Genomic DNA, 25,220 nt, shown 5'->3' with positions numbered 1-25,220 from the left:
CTGTTTCGTAGGTAAGTTCATTTATGTCATATTTTAGATTCCACATGTAAGCAATATCATATGGTATTTGTCTTTGTCTGACTTATTGCACTTAGTATGAGCATCTCTAGGGCCATCCATGCTGCAGCAAATGGCATTAGCACTCAATTTCCACTTGTCCTACTTTGCTAGGTCTCCTCTAGGAAATGTGTAGCATCAGTCAGAGGGTATGAATTGAGGAAACATTCTCTGGGGGGTGAGTTGGGCTTACAAAGTAATCACTGCCCATAACAGTGATTTACCTTTTCTTTCTCTCTTGACTCTCCCTTTCATAACCCAGTCATCTTTTCCCCTAATCTCCCTAAAGAGATCCTCCCTGAAATGTTGCCACCACACCCTGCCCCATTTCCTGCCACTACCTGACATTTTGGCATATTTGCTATTCTGATCCCCTTTATTCTATGCCCAGATAAAGGTATGGATCATGGTCTGGGAGGCCTAGGACCGCCAGCTTAGAAGACAACGCAGATCCAGGAAAGCTGTGTGACCAGTTCTCCCGGGGAGATCCCTTCCACGCACACACTGTGAGACAGAACAGCGACTTTCCTAGGGGACCTGTATTCATTTATACAGCGGATGGTTTCATTAGAACAACTTGAAAACAATGATTCTCATGTCTGTATTTCAGAATCTCAGGGTGACTTGTGTTGAAGTCCAGAAGATACTTGATAGCATCACATTCTTTGAGTGTTTTTTTACCTTTTAAACTTTCTCAGGCTGGACAGTTTATAGACAGAGTTGCTTCTCGAATCCAACATATCCTTGTGGGAAAACTATAAATCCTGGTAGGTTGCAACCTTATGACTCAGGAAATGGCAAGTGTGAAAGAAGCTCTTAATCCTGGAAAAAAATGACTTAGATATATTATTTCCCCCAATCCTAACATTTTATTCATTCTCATGTCTTTAGAACTAACCTTGCCTGCCGTAATGCTACTGTTATCCCCACAGAGGCCCCTAGTTGTATTCTGAATGTTGCTTTACTGACTTATTATATATACAGTTAGGATTTCCCAGAAGATGTCATTTGAACTTTGCGTTTTGTTTTGTTTGTTTTATTTTAACTTAGAATCCCCCAGAAGATTTGTTTCAGTGTGGTATGTAGATCTAAGTAAATGGAAGACCTTGATACGGTAGTATATCCATGTGGGACAGGAAGGGAGAGTGTCTGAGCTGGGGCTTCATGACAGCAGAGTCACAGACATCCCAGTGACAGAGCAGGACATGAGACAGTGCCTGTCGCTACAGAAACTGCCCGAAAGGTCTACGTGGTCCTGAACATCAACTCTGAAGCTACAAAATGGAATCCAATCCTTACCTCCCTTGCTTTTCCCTTAGGGTGTCTTAACAAATCAAAATAAAACAGTATTAATAATATAGCATTTCTCCAACTAGTATTTCTGCAAAGCAGTGAGAGGTTTAGTACGTGTGATGCCAAAAATAAATGTTTGTGCTCAAATATCAGTAAGTTTGGCCAGTGCTAACTTTGGCTACAAATTTCCTTCATGTAGGACTTCTCAGCATCTTTCATGGATGCAGTGCGTCCTGAACACATTTAATCAGGGTCACTTTCATTGTGCACCATCTGTTAACATTTCCATAAACTGTTGTTCTGAGGTCAAGGCATGGAGCAATGCCAGAGCCTCAGGAAGGACCTCAGCCTGTAGCATCCTGTGCCTTTTAACTGGTGTAGCTTCATTGGTCTCAATCACAAACCACCAAGAGCACAGTCTTATACTAATAGTAAGGAACGTTAGTTTCCAAATTTAAAGACGTGTGATCTAAAGCAAGATTAGCTTGAATTATTATTATTCAGATCCTTCCTCTGCCACTGATGAGATGTGTCACTTATACGTAAGCCTCAGTTTCCTCCTTTGTAATATGGGAAGAATAATAGCATTCAACCTTCAAGGCAGAGACCTGGCTTAGCTTTCTTCTCTTTACTTTAGTGCTTAGTATACTCAATGTTCAGAATTTTTGCTGGATGAAAGAAATTATGAATACGTGCATGCAAGGATCAGTGAAACTTGCAAAGAATAACAAGATAAAGTCCAGCATAGACTCTCCTTTTAAGACCTATAGGGAAATGAAAAACAATGAAGAGGTCCATGTGGCTTGGGTTTAGTCAGCGGAAATATCTCAGAGCGTGAACTTGTGTTTATGGCATAAACGTTCATGGAGAATGTATTCTGCTACTGGTAAAGATTAAGAACCTTGATTTTACTAAGAGGATATGGGGTTTACACATGTATAGGCTGGCAGACAATATATTTATCCTCTTATGCCCAAAGTTTGTCCTGCTGTTGATTCTTTTTTTTTTTTAAACTAGTGGCTCACCATTGCTTTTTTTAAAAAATTTTATTTATTTATTCATTTATTTTTGGCTGTGTTGGGTCTTTGTTGCTGCACGCGCGGGCTTTCTCTAGTTGCAGCAAGCGGGGTCTACTCTTCGTTGCGGTGCGCGGGCTTCTCATTGCAGTGGCTTCTCTCACTGTGGAGCATGGGCTCTAGGCACGTGGGCTTCAGTAGTTGCGGCACGTGGGCTCAGTAGTTGTGACCCACGGGCTCTAGAGCACAGGCTCAGTAGTGTGGCACACGAGCTTAGTTGCTCTGTGGCATGTGGGATCTTCCCGGCCCAGGGATCGAACCCACGTCCCCTGCATTGGCAGGCGGTTTCTTATCCACTGCGCCACCGGGGAAGCCCCTGCTGTTGATTCTTAAGTGCCGATGCATTAAAACAATACAGTGTGGCTCCCAAAACAGGTAAAACCAGTAGAGAGAGTGGCAAGGTGTTATTTCCACCTGGACGGTCTTCCGTCTGTAGCCCCATAGAGAAGTAGATGCTTTACTTACATCCCATCAGGACTTTGGAATGTAGTTTATAACTTCATTATTTAAAATTACTCAGTGTATTTGTCTACAAGGAAGCATACCTTGCTTTTTCTATAAGATATGATTGTGAGCAGTCGAGGACATTACGTAGACAAGTCTGTTGGGAAATAATATATACCTTTACTGTGCAGTATTTCAGTGCTACTTTCCTTAATACGCTAGTATTATATAGAACTTAGAAATTCAATACATATCGATTATTACTTCAGAGTGTACTAGTAAGAGATTTGGATTTTAAATCAGATTTTTTAAAAATTAATACTAGGACTGTGGAGGAGAAAAACCACCTGATTTCCAGAGTACTATATGGGATTAATATTTCAACATTAACAATATTGGCATTTGATTGTAATAATTTTTACCTCTATTTTCTACCTGTTGTATTAGTACTGAAGTTTAATTTGAATACGGAAGCCTGGTGAAGTGGAAGCACTGGGTTGATGATGTGGGAGTTTCGTTTCCAGGACAGACCAGTCTTGGTATTTACTTCATATCTGTTTCCATAAATGGTTGATTCTCTTGTAATGCTGTCCATCCTGGTCACCTCTCAGATTTGTTTTACAACCCATGAACATGCTTTGGGAAATATGCAATACCTGCATATACATTATTTTTACAATTTAATACAGCATTATCTGTATTAAAATCCAAAAAAAGTAATGATTACTGGCACATTCATATGCTAAAATTAAAATTATGTGTACCTCTTGTTTTCGTTATGGTAGAGGAAAATATAATCCCTTAATTCCTTTTTTTCCCATAAAGTAGGAGTTTGCATCTTATCTAAAAGAAGGTATAGCTCTTCATAGTCTGGAAATGTTGTACCATGTCACCTATAGTGGGAAAAATATCCCAGAGCCATATATGTGTGTGTGTGTGTGTGTGTGTGTGTGTGTGTGTGTGTGTATACATATATATATATATATATATATATATATATATATATATTTGCCTCTGCTAGGAAAATACAGCCCTAGGAAGAGGGAATCTACCTTTAAAAGTTTATGTAATAGGAGGAAATATTACATAAAGAATATATAATATGCACAAAAATAGCCTAACCTCAAATATTTCTTCGGGAAGAAACAAAACATTTTTTTCTTCACAAATCATAGCTGTAATAATCAGGAATGCTCTTATTTAATTGATTTTAACAGTACCGCACAAAAGCAGAAGAGCTACACTTTAAGAAGTCATCCTATGGGCTAATGGCCATTCGGTTGTCATAAAAGTCCTTTATTTAGCCCTCTCCACAAATAAGCGCACAGCAGGAGAAAGGACACTGGTTCGAGTGACTGGGGGATAAGTAAACAGAAGGGATGCCTGGGAGAAGTGTCCTCTGGCAGAGAGCTTATTTCCTGAGTCCCGTGGATCCGGTTCAAAGCCCACAGAGACGCCAATATGCTTCCACTCAGTGAGTGCTACCAGGCTGCAGGCCACTCGGCCCGGAGGCTCGCGCACGGTGTCCTATGCAGGCAGTGCCCGCGATGGCCCGAGCCGGTCACGCACAGTGAGTTTCCCCTGCTCAACCAGCATCCCTTCGTTTCCATCTTACGCTGCTCCCGACCTCCGGGTGCTTCAACGGCCTAAGCCGAGGGCAGGAGGAGCCACTGTGTGCGCTTCTTGGATGATCCTGAACTCGTTCCAAAGCCAGGCTGACAGTCCCCAGGCTGGATTTCTCTGCGAGTTGCTGTCACGTGTGCCCCCGGCATACCCGTGCCCTCAGAAGGGTGGAGAGACGTGAGGGCTGCAGACCCCGAAGAGGGGACCATGGAGGCGCTGAGAGCAGGTGCCGGTAAGCTGGACCAGAGCCTGGGCCGTGGGAATCCCACTTCGTTGTTTCTTCTGGTTGGGCGCAAGTCTGTGTCTCACGCACCCTCTCTCTCTGTCTTTCCTGAGTAAATATTCCCAGTGTGTGTCAGGTAGGATATGATCTGGTTCCATTTTCTCAACAGAGCCACGTCTCCAGCTACCAGCTTGATCGTCAGTCTTTCTCTCTGAAAAGACATGATGAGATTGACAAGATAGCCCTACGTAGTTTAAGACGATTACTCAAATTTGTGATTTGTTTCCTTGCGTAACAGCTAAGTCCAGAAACATGTAAATATTAAATGTCACTGTTCTCTGAAAATAAGGGAAAACAATAACTGGTTGTTTAATTGTGTGCATGACTTTTGTTCGTCGTCAGCGTTTTCTGTGCTGTGCGATCTCCTGTTCAAACAAAGAAGGAGAAAGACGTAAGTTGGAGTCATTATTAGCAGGAAATCAGTCCCCCGATAGGAAGTTTGTGGCACTTTGTCCAAGTAATGGATCCTGAGTTCTTGTGAAAGAGCTGAAGCCTTTCCACGAGCACCGGCCTTGATTCTGACCGCAGCGCCATAGGTCGATGGTATATGTGAAGGCAAGCTCACCATTGCGGTCAATGTTAGGTCTTGTATGTTGTCTCCTGAGAGAAATTAGTCTGCTGGTCTTTGGAGGGGCAGTGATGTCACAGCTGAGTGTCAGGCTAGGAAACATGCAGCCCCGGAGCGGGATACGGGTGATGCAAAAGGGTCAGAGTGGTAGAAACGTTTTCAATGAGTAAATGTTGTTAACATAGATTTCTGAATGGACGGATGAAGATAGGATTATTTTTCCTACTTACACGTGGACGGTGGCCTCCGTGAAGGACACTCATCACTCATCCTTGGAGTATGTGGTACCCAGATATGAGTGAAAGGTCCTTTAAAACAAGGTCAACCTTAGCCCCTCGTAATTGTGAGGTTCTATTTTGAATCTGTAATTCGGAAAGCTGTGTGTACCATTTCAGAGACCTTACTTGGTTTATCAAACATCTTTGGTTAGAAATAAAATTTGTTACCGTGTAGGGGGCTCAAGACAGTTACAGCAAGTTAACATAAATATATAAGATGGAAGGAGAGGTATAGATATTAGACGACTAGCACTCAAATGATTTTATCATTTGAAACAAGCCCATTCCAGGTGCTAAATGAGGAAAAAAAGAAATAGGAGAAGAGAGATACAAAAAAGAAATATCTCAAAAGTCAGGCACGACGATAGCCACATGTGGTGTAAGTAAGTGCTTTAATTCTGTTGCCTATATAAGCGTGTAAGATCCACAGACTCTTATATTTCCCTCGAATCAAGCTCTGCGGTGCCAGGTTCAGCGGGCGGCCTTGGGTACATTGGTTGTTGAAGGTTTTGAGTCTCCTTCCACTGGTTCTCCTTGGTATTCGTCTGTCTCTAGACCCTGCTGTTTGTGCGTCTTCATGACAGAGGCACAGTGGAAGAAACCAATCCAAGCCCCGTAAGTTGCGCCCCGTAAACCTGTCTGGAGAACCGGCACCGGCCCCACATGTGGCACGTGGCGGTGGATGAATGTCGCCCCCCCCCCCGGGCTCACCAGTTTCCACACCAAATCGCTGGCACTTTCACAAAAGGTGGCACAACTTTGAGGTGACCTACGGATATAATCACAGCAGCGCCTACCTATCAGGTGTCTTGGAAAGCTGGGCCTGCCAGTCACACGAAGCCAAGTTCAGACCCCAGCTCTGCTAGTTGTAAACCACGTGAACCTGGGCAAGTTAACTGCCTCCTCTGAGCCTCATCTGTAATATGGGGTAAATAACACTGACTTTGCCATATGCTTGTGAAAAATAAATGAACACAATTAACATGCCTGTTTATCACAAGATTTGACAGAGATTCATTCACCTAATGCTTACTTCCCTTTCTCTTTCCAACCAGCAACCATGTGGCCAATTTTGTATTCAAGCAAGTTTATGAAAGCAAACTTGGAAGTTAGGGGTAAAGAAAAAAACAAACAAAGATTCTAGGTAGAGATCCCCAAGCTATTTTTTTAAGAGGAGAAAACGATGTTCGCATTAGTCCATTTGTTTCAGGCTGAGATTTTGCACTTGCTTTGGTGACGACGAGTGATCCATAGTTCAGTATTAATGTTTTCCTTATCGGGTAATTATTTTTGACCAGTATCTATAATGTAACTAAACACGGTGCATTTAGTTTAAATAAACAAAACCTGGGTCTTAATTCTCTATTATCATTTGATCATTTCATCTTCTAAAACAAACTAGAAGCAGTCTGCCCCGACTTTTCAATGATTTTCCCTAGTGGATTAGACTAGAGAAGGTCGTTGTTTCTGGAGACTGAATGATACACCACAGTAAACATGACGTTGGAGAGTGACATCATTTCAAAGCAGCTGTCTGTGGTATATGGTCCAGGGGGATCAAGAAATGTTGGAGGAACCGGTGAGAAGATGCTGATCCCGTCTCAGCGAGGAAAGTCTAGTGGACCGTGAGTTGTGATTGCATAGTCACCAGAGCCCTGCATCTTTAAAAATACTGGAGCTGTGAGCCCACCCCATTCCCCTCGACTCCCGGCTACACCAGTTCGGGTTGTCCTTTTGCCCCCTGGAGACGATCCCCCGTGAGCGCCCGGCTGGCCGGCTGGCACAGCTAGACAAAGCGCTGTGTCCTACTCCTGGCACTTGCTCACGCACTGCTGGCTTACGCTTCCTTGTCAGTTGTCCTTGGGCTGAGTAAGGTCTCAGGTAAGGAGACTGAAGAGGGAACGATGGGGTTCACCGGGCTTGGCAGGACCACGACCAGGGGCTGAGATTGGCACCAAATCATTTTAGGTGAGTGCTCTGGGGTCCACCGGGCAGCAGGGGGCTGCTGGCCTTTGTCGTCTTAGCCCCTGGGTGTCTCCATGAAATGTCACTGGGGGGATAAGAGGAGGGCCTTTTTGAAGCCTCTGCCTGAGTTTTCTCTCCAGTGCCGGCTTTAAGGGACCACTGTGTTTCAGGTCTCTGCCTGCAGGAAGGTAGCATCGTCTGTGCATTGTTTCAGGAAACGGTTAATCACGGTCCTACTGGAGCACAGAGCACTATAGATCGGTAATGCGGTAATCATTGAGAATCTGCACACTGCAGAGATCTGTTTTGATGACAGCAGCACTTATGGCCTTGTTTAGTGTCACCGTTGAATGATGTTGGACACTACAGGCTTTTTTTTTTTTTTTTTTTTTTGGTTTTGGTTTAGAATGCAAGGACCGCAGAGGCTGTTATTTAACCTTTCTTTTGCACTTCTGTGGATTACTTATTGTGTTGTGAATTTGCTGCTGTTGCTAGCTAGAATTTAGTGGTCTGATGCCAGCAGCCTCTGGTTAACTCCTCTGATGCTGCTGCTATGTTCACTGGGTTTCTGCAGCTTCTACTCCTTCATACATTGCACTCAAGAACAGGTAAACTAAGCTCTAATATTAATCTTACGCATAAATGTAAAATTAACAGAATATTAGTTTAATTATCCAAAAGAGTAAGATATTAAAATGCTTCATTTAGATCCTGTCAGTAGAGAATAAGGAATATTTTGCTTTGAACATGGAAATTACATAGATACATTATCATTTTGAAATGCAGTGGTAATCCTCTAGTTGCATTGTATGAAGTTATTTTCATGTTTTAAATGAATATCTGAAGTGTACATTTCGTTGTCTACAATTTAGTATTTAACTCTCGACTTGATATATGTACAACAGACAATTAATTCAGAAAGTATGTATTTTCCTTTCTGATTGACCCAAGTCAGTTGTTTTCCCTGTTTACCGAATTTTACTGAAATCAGAAAGCTTCACAGTTTAATCTTCTTAAAAACAGAAAGTTGTTAAGTCTGTCGGTAGATTGTTATTTCGAAGTGTTTAGACAAAGGCTGCTGAGGCCAGGTTTCCCGTGACCGACAGCCCTGATTTTAGAGCACGTCTTGGAAATACCTATGTTTTTATGTGACGTTAAGCTGTGGACTGAAGGGAAACTTGCTCGAATGAGGGGACCAGAGAGCCCAGACAGAAAGAAGGAAAGGGCAAGGCAGTGCTTTGGGCGTGGCAGATTCGGGTGTGTGGCCTTGGACGACAGAGCAAGCCCTCCTGGTCTCTGTTTCCATCTGCCAGTTTGAGAAAGACTCTGCTGGTCTTCTCAGTCGGGATGGAATCACATTTTTCAGGTGCTCAAGATCGTCTGATGGTAATGCCTGTGCAGAAGGAGAGCCTACTGTTAAGGTTTTAAAGGGATACAGTCTTCTTAATAAAGGGGGACCATAGAGCTCTCTCTTGGCCTTTCCTTCCCTTCACAGCGTTTTAGCAGCTGAGGCTTTTCTGAAAGGGAGCTTATGGCTTTTTTGAATTGAACTGGCAAAGCTCTGGGCTCCGATGAGGGTCTTTTGCCAAGCAGGCGTTGAGGAGTTTGCAGTGCCCTGAGGGCACCTGCTGACAGACTGCAGCCCAGGCTGGGGAGGGGCAGGAGGCGCCGCGGTCCCGCGGCAGCGATGCGGTGCTGATGCAGAGGTGCAGGTTCTGGACGCCTGCCGGGGGGGCGGGCCATCCTCCCTCCCAGGCAGAGTGTGTGCTCTTAGGGCAGCTTCCGCCTGCTTTTCTCAGCAGAGGACTTTCAAGAGGTCCCCTTCTGCTGAGGGCAAACTTAGGATCCCAAGACCAGAGGCAACTGGAAGAGCAGCTTCCAGCCACCTCCCCGTTGAGAAAGCGTGAAGAAGTCGTTGCCGCCTGTCGAGGGCTAGTTCCCGTCCCTGAGTCTAGACACAGTAAACGTAGCTTTGGGGAGAACAGCAGGATTTGATTGCAAATTGAGCCGCGTGCTTGCAGGGGGGCTGATCATCGCTTGCTGACGGAGAGGGTGAATCCTATGTCCGCGGTCATTGTTAGTGGGTCTGGGTGACGGCCGGCCGCCCTTAGGGGAAGCCTGAGGCCAGGATGGCTCCGCTCCCCTGTTGTGTGTGAGCGATGAAGGGTGAACAGGCGGTGCACTTCTGTGTCCAGCTCTGAGGAGCCCGTCTGTGTGACTTACAGTCTCTACACATGCACGCAGGAGGGCAGTGAGTTGATGAGGAAAGTGATTCTCCGTCGGGCGGCAGATGGTCCGCTCGGGTCGCTCCCAACTTTCAGACTTTACGTGGTGCAGTTAGCCGTTGTGTGTGGTTGCAAAGCTCTTCAGGAAAAGGAGATATTCTCATTTTCAAGTGCCGTCTGGGAATGTTCCTGAGGAGAGCTCTGCCAGGGGAATGAAGGAAGGATTGGGGAAACAAAGACGAAAATCTCAGTGAACAGCAAGTATATATATACTTCCCTAGACTTCTCCAGAAAATCCACAGACACTTTTAATAAATAAATACTCTCTGTTCTTCTCCATTTTCTAAGGCCAGGGAGATTGAGAAGAAGCACGTCAAATTACAGCATAGAGGACTCAATGAAAGAACTAGCAATTATCTTGTAATAATATCAATAATTAAGGAGACTTAATTATCTTGCCTGTAAATTGCAGGCTAATGAAATGGGTTTCGTTTTTGCACAGCCTGCTACAAGTAGGCCATCTTTAGTCATTAAGAAGGGAATTGTCCTAATCATGTAATGAGTTGGTCAATTTGTTGCAGAAATGCAACCAAGAACTTTGAATGCCTAGTTAACTTAAATTAGTTGTTTCAGAGGAGGTTTTATATGAGTTGTATAGGTTTTAAAGACCTGGAAGATAAATTCTGACAAACTCTAAACATTGAACAAATTTTAAAGCTGACTTCAGAGAAAGGGGGCATATTGATAGTAACAGATGGTGGGTTCTAGCAAACACGTTCTCAATAGGATAAGATCGGTCATAGATTTTAGACTTACTAATAGCTTTTGAAGGGGTTTTTTTTGGTAACAAAAAGCTGTTAGCCTTGCAATGTTTTTTTCTTTCTCTGTCTCTCTTTTTTTTTTTTTCTCTAGAGGATGCTTAGCCCTTGAAGCTTACTCTTAACTTCTAAGCAGGTCCAAGTTAGAACAATTTTTTATCCACTTTGAAGTTTTACTTTTATTTAAAGATTATGTTTTCTCATAACTTATTTAGATCATATAAAGTTTATTATTCCTTCTGTACTTTCCCTTTTAGCAAATGTCATTGAAATCAAGGCACTTGTCAGTGAAGAGTAGCACGTCGGTATATAGTATTTCTCTTGCCTATTGATATTCAAGGCTTTTAAAAATATGCTTTATTAGAGTCTTCATAGCTCACGAAATTGCTTTCTGATGCGAATTCCCTTGCCCTCTGTATGTAACCACAAAGTTCATTCTCCCTGAGTATGGTTTCTGGTTTTCCTGAGTGTCCAGCTTAAATAGGGGTCTTAATTCAAGCCTCCCGCTGAGGCTGGGGCCCTGCAGGAGAGGATCATTCCGGGAGCTAGAGGGAAGGCACCTGGGCAGTATAGCAGGTCCCAGACCGAGTCACTCCTTCATCCAGACTCATGAATCCTTTGCTCTTAATTTGGGTGCAGATCATGGACCCTTAAGAGAAGTAGAGGATGCAACGTGCTCTCCCCAGAAAAACACTTAGGCGCACAAAACTTTACACACAATCTTAAGGAGCGTATTGATCTCCTGAGTCTAATCAGAGACCGTGTAAAAGGGCTCACATAACCCAGCTTATAAAGCTTTCCTTAAAGATCACAAAAGCAAAGTACTTGACCTTCGGTGGTAGAAAAAGTCCTGCCTACCTGAAGGTAACACATTTCTGTTCCACAGTTAGTGAATAAACCCGAGGTCCTCCAGCCACTGTGTGGGAATGGGGGAGAGGGGCAGGGCCCCTGCCAGTGGGTGCTAGCTGGGGTGAGCAGAGACCGTGGCCCACTGGAGGTGGGCCCCAGGGCCCAGGCCCTGCCTGGGAAGACCTGCTTCAGAATGCTGTTGCTTAAAAACACTGAATTACCATTTGATATTTTCGTGGGCTGTTATTGCAGGTCATAGTAGGAAAAAAAAATCCTTTCCAAGCTTAACTCTCTACAAGATAAATAAATGATTAGATATATTGATATAGGTAAATGGATTAGGAATGACTGAAACTTCAAATATAACAAAGCATGCCAGCATTATTTCACTGCACCTGGAGGGCCGGCCGGGGCTTGTTTGTGTCCCATACGGCTTGACAGAGACTAGTTTTTTTCCTGACAAGTTAAGTCTCTTTGACCAATATGCTATGATGCTCTGATTTCAGAGGCTAGTCTTATTCTAGCTCAGACGCATAGTTATAGAAATCTCTGTGTAGGGTTTGCTTTAGTCTATGAGATTTTACTGTAATCAGCTATTCAGTGAAGGCATGAAAGTGATACAACAATTGTGCACAAATTAAAAGTCTCCAAAATATTGGTTTAATCTGAAGGCCCTTAGAGGACTGCTGAGAAACCCAGGTTTTGTCCTGAGGAGAAGAATCCCTCTTTGGAGTTTTTGCTTGAAGTCGTGCCTTTTGAGTTTGCTATACAGAATCTCTGAATACACTGTGTTTAGTCTCCACCAGCCCTGGCTGCTTTTACAAAGGTCGATGGCGGTGGTACGTTGTTTGTGTCTGTGACTTAAAAGCACATCTGGATATTTGATCTCAAATGTGATGCAATGATAATTACACTGAACAGAGATGGTAGCAGCCCCAATGATAAGTGTGTGTGTGTGTGTGTGTGTGTGTGTGTGTGTGTGTGTGTAATCTTTTGTCATTAAAACTATTGGTGCATCACTTTGGAAAACAAAACAGAACTGTCGAAATTCTTAGTAAAAAGTAAAATTGTAAAGGCTAGCAAGATATTGTCTTTCAATGTTTCGACCCCTTCCCACAGTAGAAAATGCACACTAGCCAAGCAAGAGTAATAGAGAGTTTCTCATTTGAAAAATAAGTATTTAGCCATTAAAATACAGTTGCAACAATTACCTTAATCCAAGTTCTGTAAAACTATATTTCGAATATGAGTAACAAGCCATTTTTACCTAAAACTAAATGCTACTTACCGTCTTGCCACGTAGAAAGAAAATGAGGTTGAGTTTGGGAGATGCTACTAATTGACTCATTTTAAAATGGAGATGAGCCTTTAATTTGATTTAAAGTATGTATTAAATAAACCTCTGTGTATTGGGGGAAAGTTTAAGGTAAACTCTGATTTTTTTCTTAACATTGGGACGATTATAATCACTATAGTTTCTTGGTATTTCTTGTAGATTCTATTCATTTCTCCAGCCCCTTCTTGCTGTGATCAGGAAGGCATTTTAGCTAAAATATAGGTTTCTTTATATGGAAATAGGTGCAGTATAATTATCTTATGCTGTTAAGATCATAGAAGTTATTTGATCAATCTTGAATGTGCTCATATTTATTGGGAGAAATTATTTAAAGTTTTTTTATGGATTTATAAAATTTGCGTTAGAAAACACATGAAAAATTATTGCTTTTAACATTATTGAAATGACATTCAATTTAACCATTTCATGAAAGAAGTAAAGGTAATTTCAATTTTCAGATTCAATGTCACTGAAAATTTTACATATCAGTGCTAACAGTACTCAGTTTCAATTTTTTCACCAAACATCTGTTAATTTCATAATTGAATTCCGTTACATACTCAGTCCCCTAGAAAAGATAGTTTTGTTTGCTTGGCTTTGTTCTTACTTGAGAGACATCAATTTTGGTAAGAATCTTTGGAAGACAATTTAGCCACTCTGTATATAGGACAATATACAAAGAGCCATTAACCCTATATTTTCCTTTTTTTGTACTGCATTCACAAAATGTCAAAATATAACATTCAAAGAGAGAAAATAAATAATATTTATAGTGCATGAATCCTTACTTTAATACCCGATAAGTCTGAAACAGTTTTTGATAAACAGTTACTACATGTTTCTGTTTTTCCTCGTACTGATGAGTAATGACTTAATTTGGGAGCTGTGGAAACTCAACCTCAAATCCCTGGATGGCTGAGTTTTCAAATATGCTGCATATTTGCCAGCCGCCTTGTTATTGATGCTATGCATTTATATTATCTTAATTAAAATATTTCTCATCAAAATTGCAGCTTACTGTCTTTTTTGTTGTCGTTTTAAAGCAGGAAGGCAGAAAAGAGTGTTTCATCTTGTTTTCATAAAAGTTTATATGCCATAAAGTCATTTGTTTAGTTGTCGCCTAATGGATATTTTTTGTTTGTTTGTTTTTTGTTTTTAACATCTGTATTGGAGTATAATTGCTTTACAATGGTGTGTTAGTTTCTGCTTTAACAAAGTGAATCAGTTATACATATACATATATCCCCATATCTCTTCCCTCTTGCGTCACCCTCTCTCCCACTCTCCCTATCCCACCCCTCTAGGTGGTCACAAAGCCCCGAGCTGATCTCCCTGTGCTATGTGGCTGCTTCCCACTAGCTATCTAGTTTACATTTGGTAGTGTATATATGTCCATGCCACACTCTCACTTCATGCCAACATATATGTGTGTTAGCATACGGTATTTGTTTTCTCTCTTTCTGACTTACTTCACTCTGTATTAAAGACTCTAGGTCCATCCACCTCACTACAAATAACTCAACTTCGTTTCTTTTTATGGCTGAGTAATATTCCATTGTATATATGTGCTACATCTTCTTTATCCATTCATCTGTTGATGGACACTTAGGTTGCTTCCATGCCCTGGCTATTGTAAATAGAGCTGCAAAGAACGTTATGGTACATGAGTCTTTTTGAATTATGGTTTTCTCAGGGTATATGCCCAGTAGTGGGATTGCTGGGTCGTATGGTAGGTCTATTTGTAGTTTTTTAAGGAACCTCCATACTGGTCTCCATAGTGGCTGTATCAATTTACATTCCCTCCAACAGTGCAAGAGGGTTCCCTTTTCTCCACACCCTCTCCAGCATTTATTGTTCATAGATTTTTTGATGATGGCCAATCTGACCGGTGTGAGATGATATCTCATTGTAGTTTTGATTTGCATTTCTCTAATAATTAATGATGTTGAGCATTCTTTCATGTGTTTGTTGGCAATATGCAGTATCTTCTTTGGAGAAATGTCTACTTGGGTCTTCTGCCCATTTTTGGACTGGGTTGTTTTTTTGATATTGAGCTGCATGAGCTGCTTATAAATTTTGGAGATTAATCCTTTGTCAGTTGCTTCATTTGCAAATATTTTCTCCCATTCTGAGGGTTGTCTTTTCACCTTGTTTATGGTTTCCTTTGCTGTGCAAAAGCTTTTAAGTTTCATTAGGTCCCATTTGTTTATTTTTGTTTTTCTTCCCATTTCTCTAGGAGGTGGGTCAAAAAGGATCTTGCTGTGATTTATGTCATAGACTGTTCTGCCTGTGTTTTCCTCTAAGAGTTTGATAGTGTCTGGCCTTACATTTAGGTCTTGAATCCATTTTGAGTTTATTTTTGTGTATGGTGTTAGGGAGTGTTCTAATTTCATTCTTTTACATGTAGCTGTCCAGTTTGGGATATTGTTTTAACATCAGTTTATTATGTTGCCTGGTAGGACAGTTGTGTTCTCAGATCTACTCACAGTATCAAAATGTTGAGGGCATGTAGAGCCTTAACCAATTTGTTTAGTTTGTTTTGGTGCTTTTAAATTTCTCTGTCCCTTTCACTGTGAATTCTTATTGATGCCAATACGTTTGTCTGTAGCAACCCTTACTTGCTCTTTTACAGTGTGCATCTTCAGTGATCCTGTGGGGTCGAATGCCAGAGAAACTGTCTTATGATTGTGACTAAAATTATGAATGAAGGCCTACTGGGTTTTTGAATGAATTAAGTCTGGGAGCTCAGATTTGTGATATTGGTTTTTGCCAGAAGAGAAGCCTTTTTCACTTGCTTTCCATTCTTTGGCAAGATTCCCAAGTAAGGTACAATAATTTGCTGTTTACTGAAGTGCTGTGGCTTAAGCTCGAGACAAGCTAACATCTGTACATCAATTGCATTTTAGTTATTTCTCATGGCAGGAGAGATATTTTGAGATTGATGGATGGAAAAATCTATATTTTAATGAAAGCAGGGTTTACAATAAATGTTAAATAATGTTTTGTGCATATTCATTCAATTATATTTTAATTCCCACTTTAAAGTCTACCTTTGTACCAAAAGTGACTTAACGTTTCTACCAAATGTAAAAATACAGCCATATGGAATCAGTGAAAAACGTGTAGACAAGATCCGTGAGAGAGAATCTGGATAGACATTTGAGCTGTAGATTTAACCATAAACATCCTAATACATGTGCTTTGAGAAAAATGTCATTAGTTAAAAATGTATAGCATTCATAACACGAAAGTAAACCAGTTGTAGGAGTGCTCACTGATTTGTCCTGATACGGACACCAGAAAGACGTTTCTTGCGTGTGGTTTCATGGAGAAGACGCTCAATAACAAAAGCGTTGTCTGCGTGATGATCTGTATAATACATAACATGTTGAAGGACAACATGGTAAAAGAACAGTGCAGCACAGGTGGGATACAGCACAGCCCGGGCGCATGGCTGGGGGTCCGGGTTAATGCACAGCTAGATTTTAGAACAGCTAAATGGATTCACTGCATCTCCCTCGCCAAGACCTCTGTGCACATTATTGTTTTGCGCTAAACATTTCAGAAATATCCAGGGACAGGGTGTTCCAGAATATGTCCTCCCTGATCTGGGCTTGGGTACGTCAGTGCAGCTGGGTGACTGTGGAGTTCTTTGTTTAAACAGCCAGCGCCCTGGGCGTCCTGAGTGGAACCCGGTGCTTCTCAAGACGGCGCCTGACCTATGAGCAGCCAAGAAAAAACCACCTTGAGCTCTTTGAAGGCCGGCGAGGCATCCTGATGTTTTAAAGTAACAGGTTTGGGTATCTAAGAGGAATATATTTTGAAATTATTATATTGGAAATGTAATTCTGGACTCATTCATCGCAAGCTTAAATATTCAGGGCCTCTGGGAGAGAATCCCTTTCCCGTGTCAGTGGTTTCAGCTCCTCTGAAGTGAGATGTCTTGGTAATTAGCGGTGCGTACGCTGTGCACACGTGCTTGTGCGGATGCCTCTTCCCTCCGTTCGCTTTGTGCTTTGTTACTTGCATCGCTTGCTCCCGTCACCCGGAGTGGGAGCCCAGCTGAAAGGTGGTGACATTGGACCGCTTGACCGCTTTGGCGCTGTGGCAGAGATCTAGCCCAGTGACGTTGCAGTGTTTTGCGACCTGGTTTCCCGTGGCTATAATTCTGAAGGTGTACTTAGCAGTTTTCTCTAGAATAACATGGAGGCGTACAATGTTCTCCAAATTGCTATGCCTATCGATTTCCCACCACCAGTCAAGGAACTTCCAACGTAAAAAAAAAAGTCCTGTAGTAGATCTATAAATTATTTGCTTGCATAGCCAAAATAAAGACAAAGAAAACAAACAACAAAAGAAAAGAAAAAAAGAAAGGAGGAAAAAAGCGCCCAATATTTATGGTAACTTACCTGGCGGGAGGAAGCTCTGGTTTCAAAGCATCTGTTTCTGTTACCAAAATGTTTGCTAGGGTGAATTTATTTTCTACGATTTTATAGCTTCACAATATCTTTTTTACTTTTATTATTTTTTTAAATTTTGATTGGAATATAGTTGCTTTACAGTTAGTTTCTGCTGTACAGCAAGGTGAATCAGTTATACGTATACATATATATATATACCCTCGTTTTTAGATTTCCTTCCCATTTAGGTCACCACAGATCGCTGAGTAGAGTTAGTTCCCTGTGCTACACAGTAGGTTCTCATTAGATATCTATTTTATACATAGTAGTGTGTATGTGTCAGTCCCAGTCTCCCAGTTCATCCCACCCCTCCTTTCCACCTTGGCATCCATAAGTTTGTTCTCTACATCTGTGTCTCAGTTTCTGCTTTGCATATAGCTTCGCAATATATTTTTAAACGGTAAGCAGTATCAAAAGAACTTCCGTTTTGCTCTGTATACCCTCAAAATTCATCTCTGTCATCATTTGAGTATTATTCTTGTTATGTATAGCATTAAAACCAGGATGGTGTATTGATCTCCATTGACCTCCCTGATTTTCTGTCTCTGGGATGTAAAGGCAGGTGGAAGTGGATTGGACAGTCAGGATTATTGCAGTGAATACTGTTTTGCTAGGGTTGCCTGGGCATGAGGTCTGGATAAAGACTCGCGTTCTCCTTGATCAGAGTTCTTTCTTGTAATGTCTGTGCTGTGACCTCACCCAGCGCTACACCTTCTGAAACCTTCGGCTCACACCCAGTCCCCAGACAATGAAAACAAATAAACCCCGGTTTTCTCCACAGGGTTTCCTGGCTGGTTGTTCCGAGACTTTGCACGTGACAGCTGGTCTGCCCGTGAATGGAGAGCTCAGTGTCACAGAGGAAGCCTGGTCAGTTGGAAAGTGGCAGGGACACCTCCCTCCTATAGGCAGCAACCTGCCCCCGCCATGAAGGGTCCTGGTGCTGGGAAAAGGAAAGCAGCGTCCCTAAGATTGTGAATTTGGGGATCTGCTCCCAAGGGTGCTTTGCTCTGCTTTCTATGTGTAGATTCTGGGGAAGAAATGGCTCAGTCGTGGAGCCTCAAACCACGTGTATGCATGAAATTTATTTTTCTCTAAACTAATCTCCACGCACATCCTTTTGCACTGCCATCAGTGTCAGACCTTTCTTTAGGTACATTTGTATTGTTTTGTAATATGTATAATAAATACAGTCTGCTCTAGATTTCCTGAAGACCAGAAGCATTCTTATTTTATTATGCTAGGGCACAAAGGTGTGTGTGTGTGTGTGTGTGTGTGTGTGTGTGTGTGTGTTTTCTGTTGTTGCTGCTCAAAACTTTCAGAAATTTGAATTTACTGACTTCTTTGGAAGCCTGTGACATCAGGTCTATGTGGAGGTAAAGGACACAGACATCACTGCTGTGGGAGTATTTCTGAACCCTGAAACTTCACATAGTCTCAAAAATATAAATTTATGTGACCTTTAAAACTAGGAAAATCAAACTGTTTACTCTCTGAAATAGCTTTTTATTTCTCCATGTCTTTTAGGCCATTTAAAGTAAATCCACAAAATTTTCTGTGCTTTCCCGAAGCCCCAGCATCCAGAGTGACCCTGTTACAGATTTAAATTTACAGGTTTTTTTCTTAAAACCATCAATCTTGTTATGATGTAGATTATTTTGTTAGGAATATAAGCTAAAAAAAAAAGGGAATATTAGAAAGTTAGGAATCTCATAGCCTATAAGTTTAACCTATATTAAACCTATTTTAATATAAATATTGACATATAGTCCATAACTAAGGTCTGTACGAAATAATTGTAAGACAATACAGGCTGGTTTCAAAAAAACATTTTCAGGGATATCTCTGAGTCATCAGAGAAAAAATATGAAGAGATAAAATAGCCTACTTGTTCCGTGATATGGAAGATTTCAGTCACAAATATGTTGCTTATACACCAAAAGCGTTTTATTTTCTCACATGAAAATATGATCATATAGAGAAGAAATGACAAAATGCTTATTTTCAGATGAAGGATACATTGCTCAACCTGGTCCAATTAATTACTTCCGATATTTTGGGGTTAGGGTAATCTGTATACATCTCAATGTGTAGACAACCTCACTAAAAAGGTAACCATTTTCTCAATCCCCTGGGCTCCCACTGGCTTTGTGGAAATTAACAGGAAGAGTCCCGCCACTGTTTCCCTGTGTGATGGCTCCTTTTCTCACCCTGTAACAATCAGGGTTAAAGAAATATTCCTTTCTTCTGAGCACTTGAGCATCTGTTGTATACCAGGCCAATTAATAATTTTTATAAAGAGTGACTCTAACATTCTTCTAAGCCCATTTTGAGTTGTCCAGTGGAAAGATTACTGATACTACTTGTATTTTAGCTATGATTGCTATCTAACTATCCGTCTGATCTCTGACACTGTGATTTCTTATTCCTAATCGCGATTATGGAATTAGACAATACAATCTATTTCTAAAGTCCTTTACCGTTTACAAAACTGGCATATCTCATGTAAGCCTCATGGAACTTTTACGAGGAAGTGATATCATCCCCATTTTATAGAAGAGGACGAGGATTATAGAAATGAAGAGATGGTATCGGGCTTCCCTGGTGGGGCAGTGGTTGAGAGTCCGCCTGCCGATGCAGGGGTCACGGGTTCGTGCCCCGGTCCGGGAAGATCCCACATGCCGCGGAGCGGCTGGGCCCGTGAGCCATGGCCGCTGGGCCTGCGCGTCCGGAGCTTTTGCTCCGCAACGGGAGAGGCCACAGCAGTGAGAGGCCCGCATACCGCAAAAAAAAAAAAAAAAGAGATGGTATCACGATAATGCCCCTGATATGGCAGGGTTAGCGTGAGACTCACAGGTCTCTAGCTTCCAGTGCAGTGCTCTTTTTACACCACAGCTGGTTTTTATATGTTTTATAGAAACAACATAATTTTAAATATTAGGTTAGATGATACTGTTAACAGAGAAATTAAAATATAGGGAGGTTCTCTGACTGGTCGAGGTTTCAAAAAAGTAAACTGTGGGGCGGAAAAAATATTATTACACGATGTTAGAATCGACAGAAACACTTATCAGTGTTACCATTGGAAACACTTTTCAGTGTATATTTTTACACTCCAATGGCCGCTGGCATTTCTGGGGTGCTTTACAGTTTATATAGCATTTCACGTGCATTATCTCATCCTGCCCTCGAAAGAACACTGGGATGCTATAGAAGTTATTATCTCCAAAGTTGAGGGATTAATCAATACGATGGAGCTCAGAATTCAACCAGAAGTGTTGATTCTGAGTTGCACATAATTGCTTTGTAGAATTGTGTGGTGGTCGGGTTGACATTCCAAAAATTAGCTCTCAAATTCACCAAACAATACATATAACCACCTCTACCAAATATGCTTACAAAATTCTCCTTTCACAGATCATCTACCGGCCTTCTTGCCTGTGCCCTAAGATTATAACTCACAGAGACAGCATCACAGGTCCTCAAGCAAATATTTAATCTTTCTCTAGAGATAATTCAACTCTGGAGGTTCTATTCAATATAAATAATTTCTGAATGCAAACATCTTTGACACCTCATTAACTTAATAACTAAGAGTTGATGCATTTACTTGAACTGTCAAATTAATAGACCAAAGAGAGAGAGACGGTGGTATTATTGGTTCTATGGTAGAAACAGAGCACATTGTGAACAAATGAGGATTTTGAAAGTGAAACTTGTAAGGTGCATTTGGAGAACAGCTGGAGACAATGTAATTCTTCCAAGGAATGACAGCTGGTGTGTGTGACCTGGGCCAGCACCAGAAACTGGTGTTCCTTAGAATTATTTCAGTTCCTTAGAATTATTGAAAAGGTTTTTGCTTGAAGACCACTAGTTTGGAGACGCCACCAGCCCTGCCTCAGGCCTTGCATTCAGGGGACACAAATCTGCGACTTAATTACACAGCATTTGCCATCAAATTGTGGACTGGACATTGGATTCTGAATGAAATCACCAAAAAATATTTGAGGACCAAAACTTTTCTATACTAGGAACTTAGACTGACAGGAATTCGATTGTGAATGACAAGTTACTGATTTTGCATCCATACACATAGTATTTATTACTTCACAGATTATGTGGTTAATGATTAAATTTAACACATACATGTTCCCATTTTATTTTAATGCCTGGATGCTAAGTCCTATTAAATAATATTTGTTTCTTATCCCTGACTATTAAATAAACTTTGGTAAATTTAGGCTTTCTGGGGCTCTGCTGTATAGAAAATTATTGCTGACTGATTTCACAGTTAGCTTCATTATTGTATATACTTTCAGGGTAGGAGTGAATATACTTGCCCTTTGCAGGCATAGAACTCTCTAAAATGAACTTCTAAAATATGAGGAAACTGTGCAAAATGGCATTTTCGTTATATGAATCAGAAGTTAAGATTCTATCTCAGTTCTTAGACTTCACATTTTATTTCCTGTTTATGAAAATGTCCTTGTACAGTATTAAAATGGATTAAAGTGGATATTTTTATCATATTATAACCAAAGCAATATTTGTTAACTTGTGTGCTGATCATGGTACACAGTGTTAAAAATATCCAACTTTGTCTCAAATTAAAACCTCATTCTTAGAACTGAGCTGGCTTTTGCATATGCACTGTGTATAGACATAAAATAAATGTGTTTTTGCCCAATATTTTAATATGTCTAGTGTTGTGCTGTAATAGAGTACCCTAGGATTCATCTAATTTTATTGAGTCTCAACATATATCCTGCCGTAGATTATAAACAAAAATAAAAGATTAAAAATTTTAAGAGGTGTACAAAAACTCTGGGAAGGACAATTCTTCTGATTTGGGGTCCATGAGTTTTATAATTGTTTTGAATGGTGACAATCTGTTCTCTGTAGGAAGAACAACTGATTTTTTTGAGATGAGAAGTAGCAACATTATGGATATGTATTACAGATTGTTCAGAGTTACTGTGAGTTGATCTTGGAATTGGTTTGAGCCCCATCTTTTATCACCATTATAATGACGTTAAAAATACATTATAGGGGCTTCCCTGGTGGCGCAGTGGTTGAGAGTCCGCCTGCTGATGCAGGAGACACGGGTTCGTGCCCTGGTCCGGGAAGATCCCACATGCCGCGGAGCAACTAAGCCCGTGAGCCATGGCCGCTGGGCCTGCGCATTCGGGGCCTGTGCTCCGCAACGGGAGAGGCCACAACACTGAGAGGCCCGCATACCGAAAAAAAAAAAAAAAAAAAAATACATTATATATGTTTTCTGGTGGTGGAGAAGTCCAGATTTTCTAATGCTTCAAGGCTTTGGTGTCGATAACCTTTCCTTTACTACTTGCATATTAGATGGGCATTCACTTGGTCAACGGTAGCTGCTATGTAAACTGTGAAACAGGTACTTAATGTGTGAAATTTGTTACGGTTCTCTTCTGTATGTATGTACCCATACAGACTCAACCATGCCTTTGTATTATTTAGAAGGTATTTTTGTTCGTTGCCTTAGATTGGCCTTATTGGAATCCACTGTGCTTTGACATTAGCTGTCACAAGGTACAAAAATTTAACTCACAGAGATGCATGTTTATGCGTTGTTAACATACTCTTACCATAATGACCTGGGCTTAGGAAAAGGTAGCTCTCTTTACAGAAAGCTCCTGTGTCCTTAGCTGACTTTTCTTTGTGCAGTGAAAGCTGTCTGCTTACTTATGAAGTGTACTTAACCTGCTTTTTCACAAGGAGTAGGATAAAAGTCTGTTTTTCATGTTTTCACAAAAAAATAATGCTCAAATTATAACACTTCATTGGACTTGGATATTTATGAACTTGCCATTTCAGTTGACAGAAGCATCTACATCCTGGCTTTAAATTAATGACAATAGTAAATTTATTCCTTTACAGTTGTATCGAGCATTAGAACCAAAATGCTTTTGCATCAGTTCCATAAGCACATACCATGCATTTATCATTTTGCAGCTGTGCCACCTGGCAACCAATATCTTTAATCACCTATGAGGAAAGTAATCAAGGAAAATGATTTATATTAATGAAATACTAGCATCTGAATATTTTAGGGGGGAGTTTTGTTGAGTGTCACCTCTATTAATAACAGAGAAATGTGTCTTATAAAGACAAATTAGAGTACTTAAAAAGTCAATAATATCTTTACAATCTAATAATACATGGAAAGAAGAAACACGTATAGTTTAAAACTACATATTTAGATTTTGGAATGTATTTTTGGTAAATCTTTAAGCAAAAATGTTATATTTCAATGGGTGATGATGAAATTAGTGCTAAGAAAGCTGACAAAAACTGTTCAGAAAGTGAGGGAAGTGTAATTGTGTACTAAAATACATGCAGCTCTTAGTGTATGCTGAAATACTTAATGTCTCTTTTAGATTTACATTTAGCAGTCATTTTTAGTAGATTTCCAAAACTGAAAAACAGAATTTTTCAAGCTGCAAAATCGGTTCCATTCCTATGAGCACTAAATGTAAGAATTAGTTCTGACTGAACACCTGTATAGCCTGGCAAGCTGTATATACACGATATGTATCTCCCACCTTAAGCCAGTTAAATTAGACTCTCCATTCACGATCATTGTCCTACACAGCTTACAGATGATAGAAAACCACGGCCTGAAAGCAGTCTTTTCATAAGCAAGTGTGCTCAGTATCATTAGCGAGTTGTACTGGAAACATCACCTTTCAGCTCTCTGCATATAAGGAGCCCTTTTTGCCCAGCAAACATTCATCAGATACCAGTATCTAGATTTTCTCAGGAAAAGGTGAGTGAAACAAGGTTGGACCCCCTACGAGGAGCTGGAGGGTGAGCCAGATAAGGACCCCAAGGAGTCCAGTTTCTAAGATCTAAGTCAGTTCCTTCAAGATACAATGAACTGGTTCCTTGAAGCTTTTAAAATAGGAAGGATTTTTGTCATTTCTTTAAACCTTAGAGACTTCTCAAAGCAGCTTCCACCTTAATGACTAACTTTTCTTGTTCAAGCCCCACAAATATCTCAGTGGGTCTATTAATTTGTCACAGTATCTCAGAAGGAATCAACATTTAATGAGTCATCAGCCTTGTTACGAGGTTTGTGAAATTTTAGGGAGAAAGCCTTATGAATTGCAACCGTGTTTTGAATAATATTGGTAGTTACTACTGAGTAGTAATTTTAATTTTATTATTATTATAAATAGCTTTTCTTTCAGGAGGAATGGTGCCATAATACTAAAGGCAAAGCCACTTTAAAAATAAGCACATGAAGTTTCACAAACAGTAAAAATAAAGGAGGAAAAAAACCTTTCTTTTTACAACTTTCCTTATATCCCAGTAACTAAGGTGGTCCAGAAGAATATTAGAAATCTATAGTCCCCAAGCCATGTATACTTCATAATCATATATGATTAGGAGAAGGAAATGAACTCCATGTGGAGTAAATTTTAACAGAATATAGTTTCATAGAATATACTGCATTATCTACATGCCATATTTGAAGAGCATTTTAGTATTTATTGTAGGATATATATCATTCTACAAAGAAATTGAAGTATATGGATTTTTTTGTGTGCCTGCAGATTTTAAACTTTTTTTTTCATTTTCTATGCTATTTCTTTTATGGTGCCTGAATTTTCCATGCCTGTCATCTACATTAAATTCTTTATTTATAACCTTCCCAGAGAGCATCCAAAACATATTTTCCTAACAGTGAGCTAGACATCTCACTGTTAGCTGGCATGCTTTACTCACTCTCCTAATATTTTTTCTCTTTGAAGACAATTTCTCATTGATTTCATCTGATATTTAAAATGTAAAAGGTCATTTATTCTCATATGGTTACCCACTCTGGACTTTCTACCTATGCAAATACTCACAGCACTGCTGCTTTCCATTAATTTTTTTTTTTCTCAAACACTTTCTTTCACATTCTATTTTG

General features: G+C 40.5%; 1 protein-coding gene across 50 annotated transcripts in view; it reads left to right on the top strand.

The window, feature by feature from the left end:
- The window catches only part of RIMS1 (regulating synaptic membrane exocytosis 1), a 471,679-nt gene that overhangs the window by 274,263 nt on the left and 172,196 nt on the right, over positions 1 to 25,220 (top strand). For 8 of the 50 annotated variants that reach the window (XM_059035901.2, XM_059035910.2, XM_059035900.2 and 5 more), the window contains exon 1: positions 18,095 to 18,142. The exons of 41 other annotated variants lie outside the window; for them this stretch is intronic. In XM_059035901.2, coding sequence (XP_058891884.1) covers positions 18,112 to 18,142 — 31 coding nt within the window. In that variant the 5' untranslated portion in view covers positions 18,095 to 18,111. Of the gene's footprint in view, positions 1 to 7,538; positions 7,591 to 18,094; positions 18,143 to 25,220 lie in introns of those variants that run through there. One more of the 50 variants, XM_067011365.1, reaches the window with a different exon arrangement.

The sequence above is a fragment of the Kogia breviceps genome, chromosome 13 (assembly GCF_026419965.1).
Source record: "Kogia breviceps isolate mKogBre1 chromosome 13, mKogBre1 haplotype 1, whole genome shotgun sequence".
Taxonomy (NCBI): Eukaryota; Metazoa; Chordata; class Mammalia; order Artiodactyla; family Physeteridae; genus Kogia; species Kogia breviceps.
Note: the sequence above shows the minus strand (reverse complement) of the source record. Positions and strands in the feature narration are given on the sequence as shown.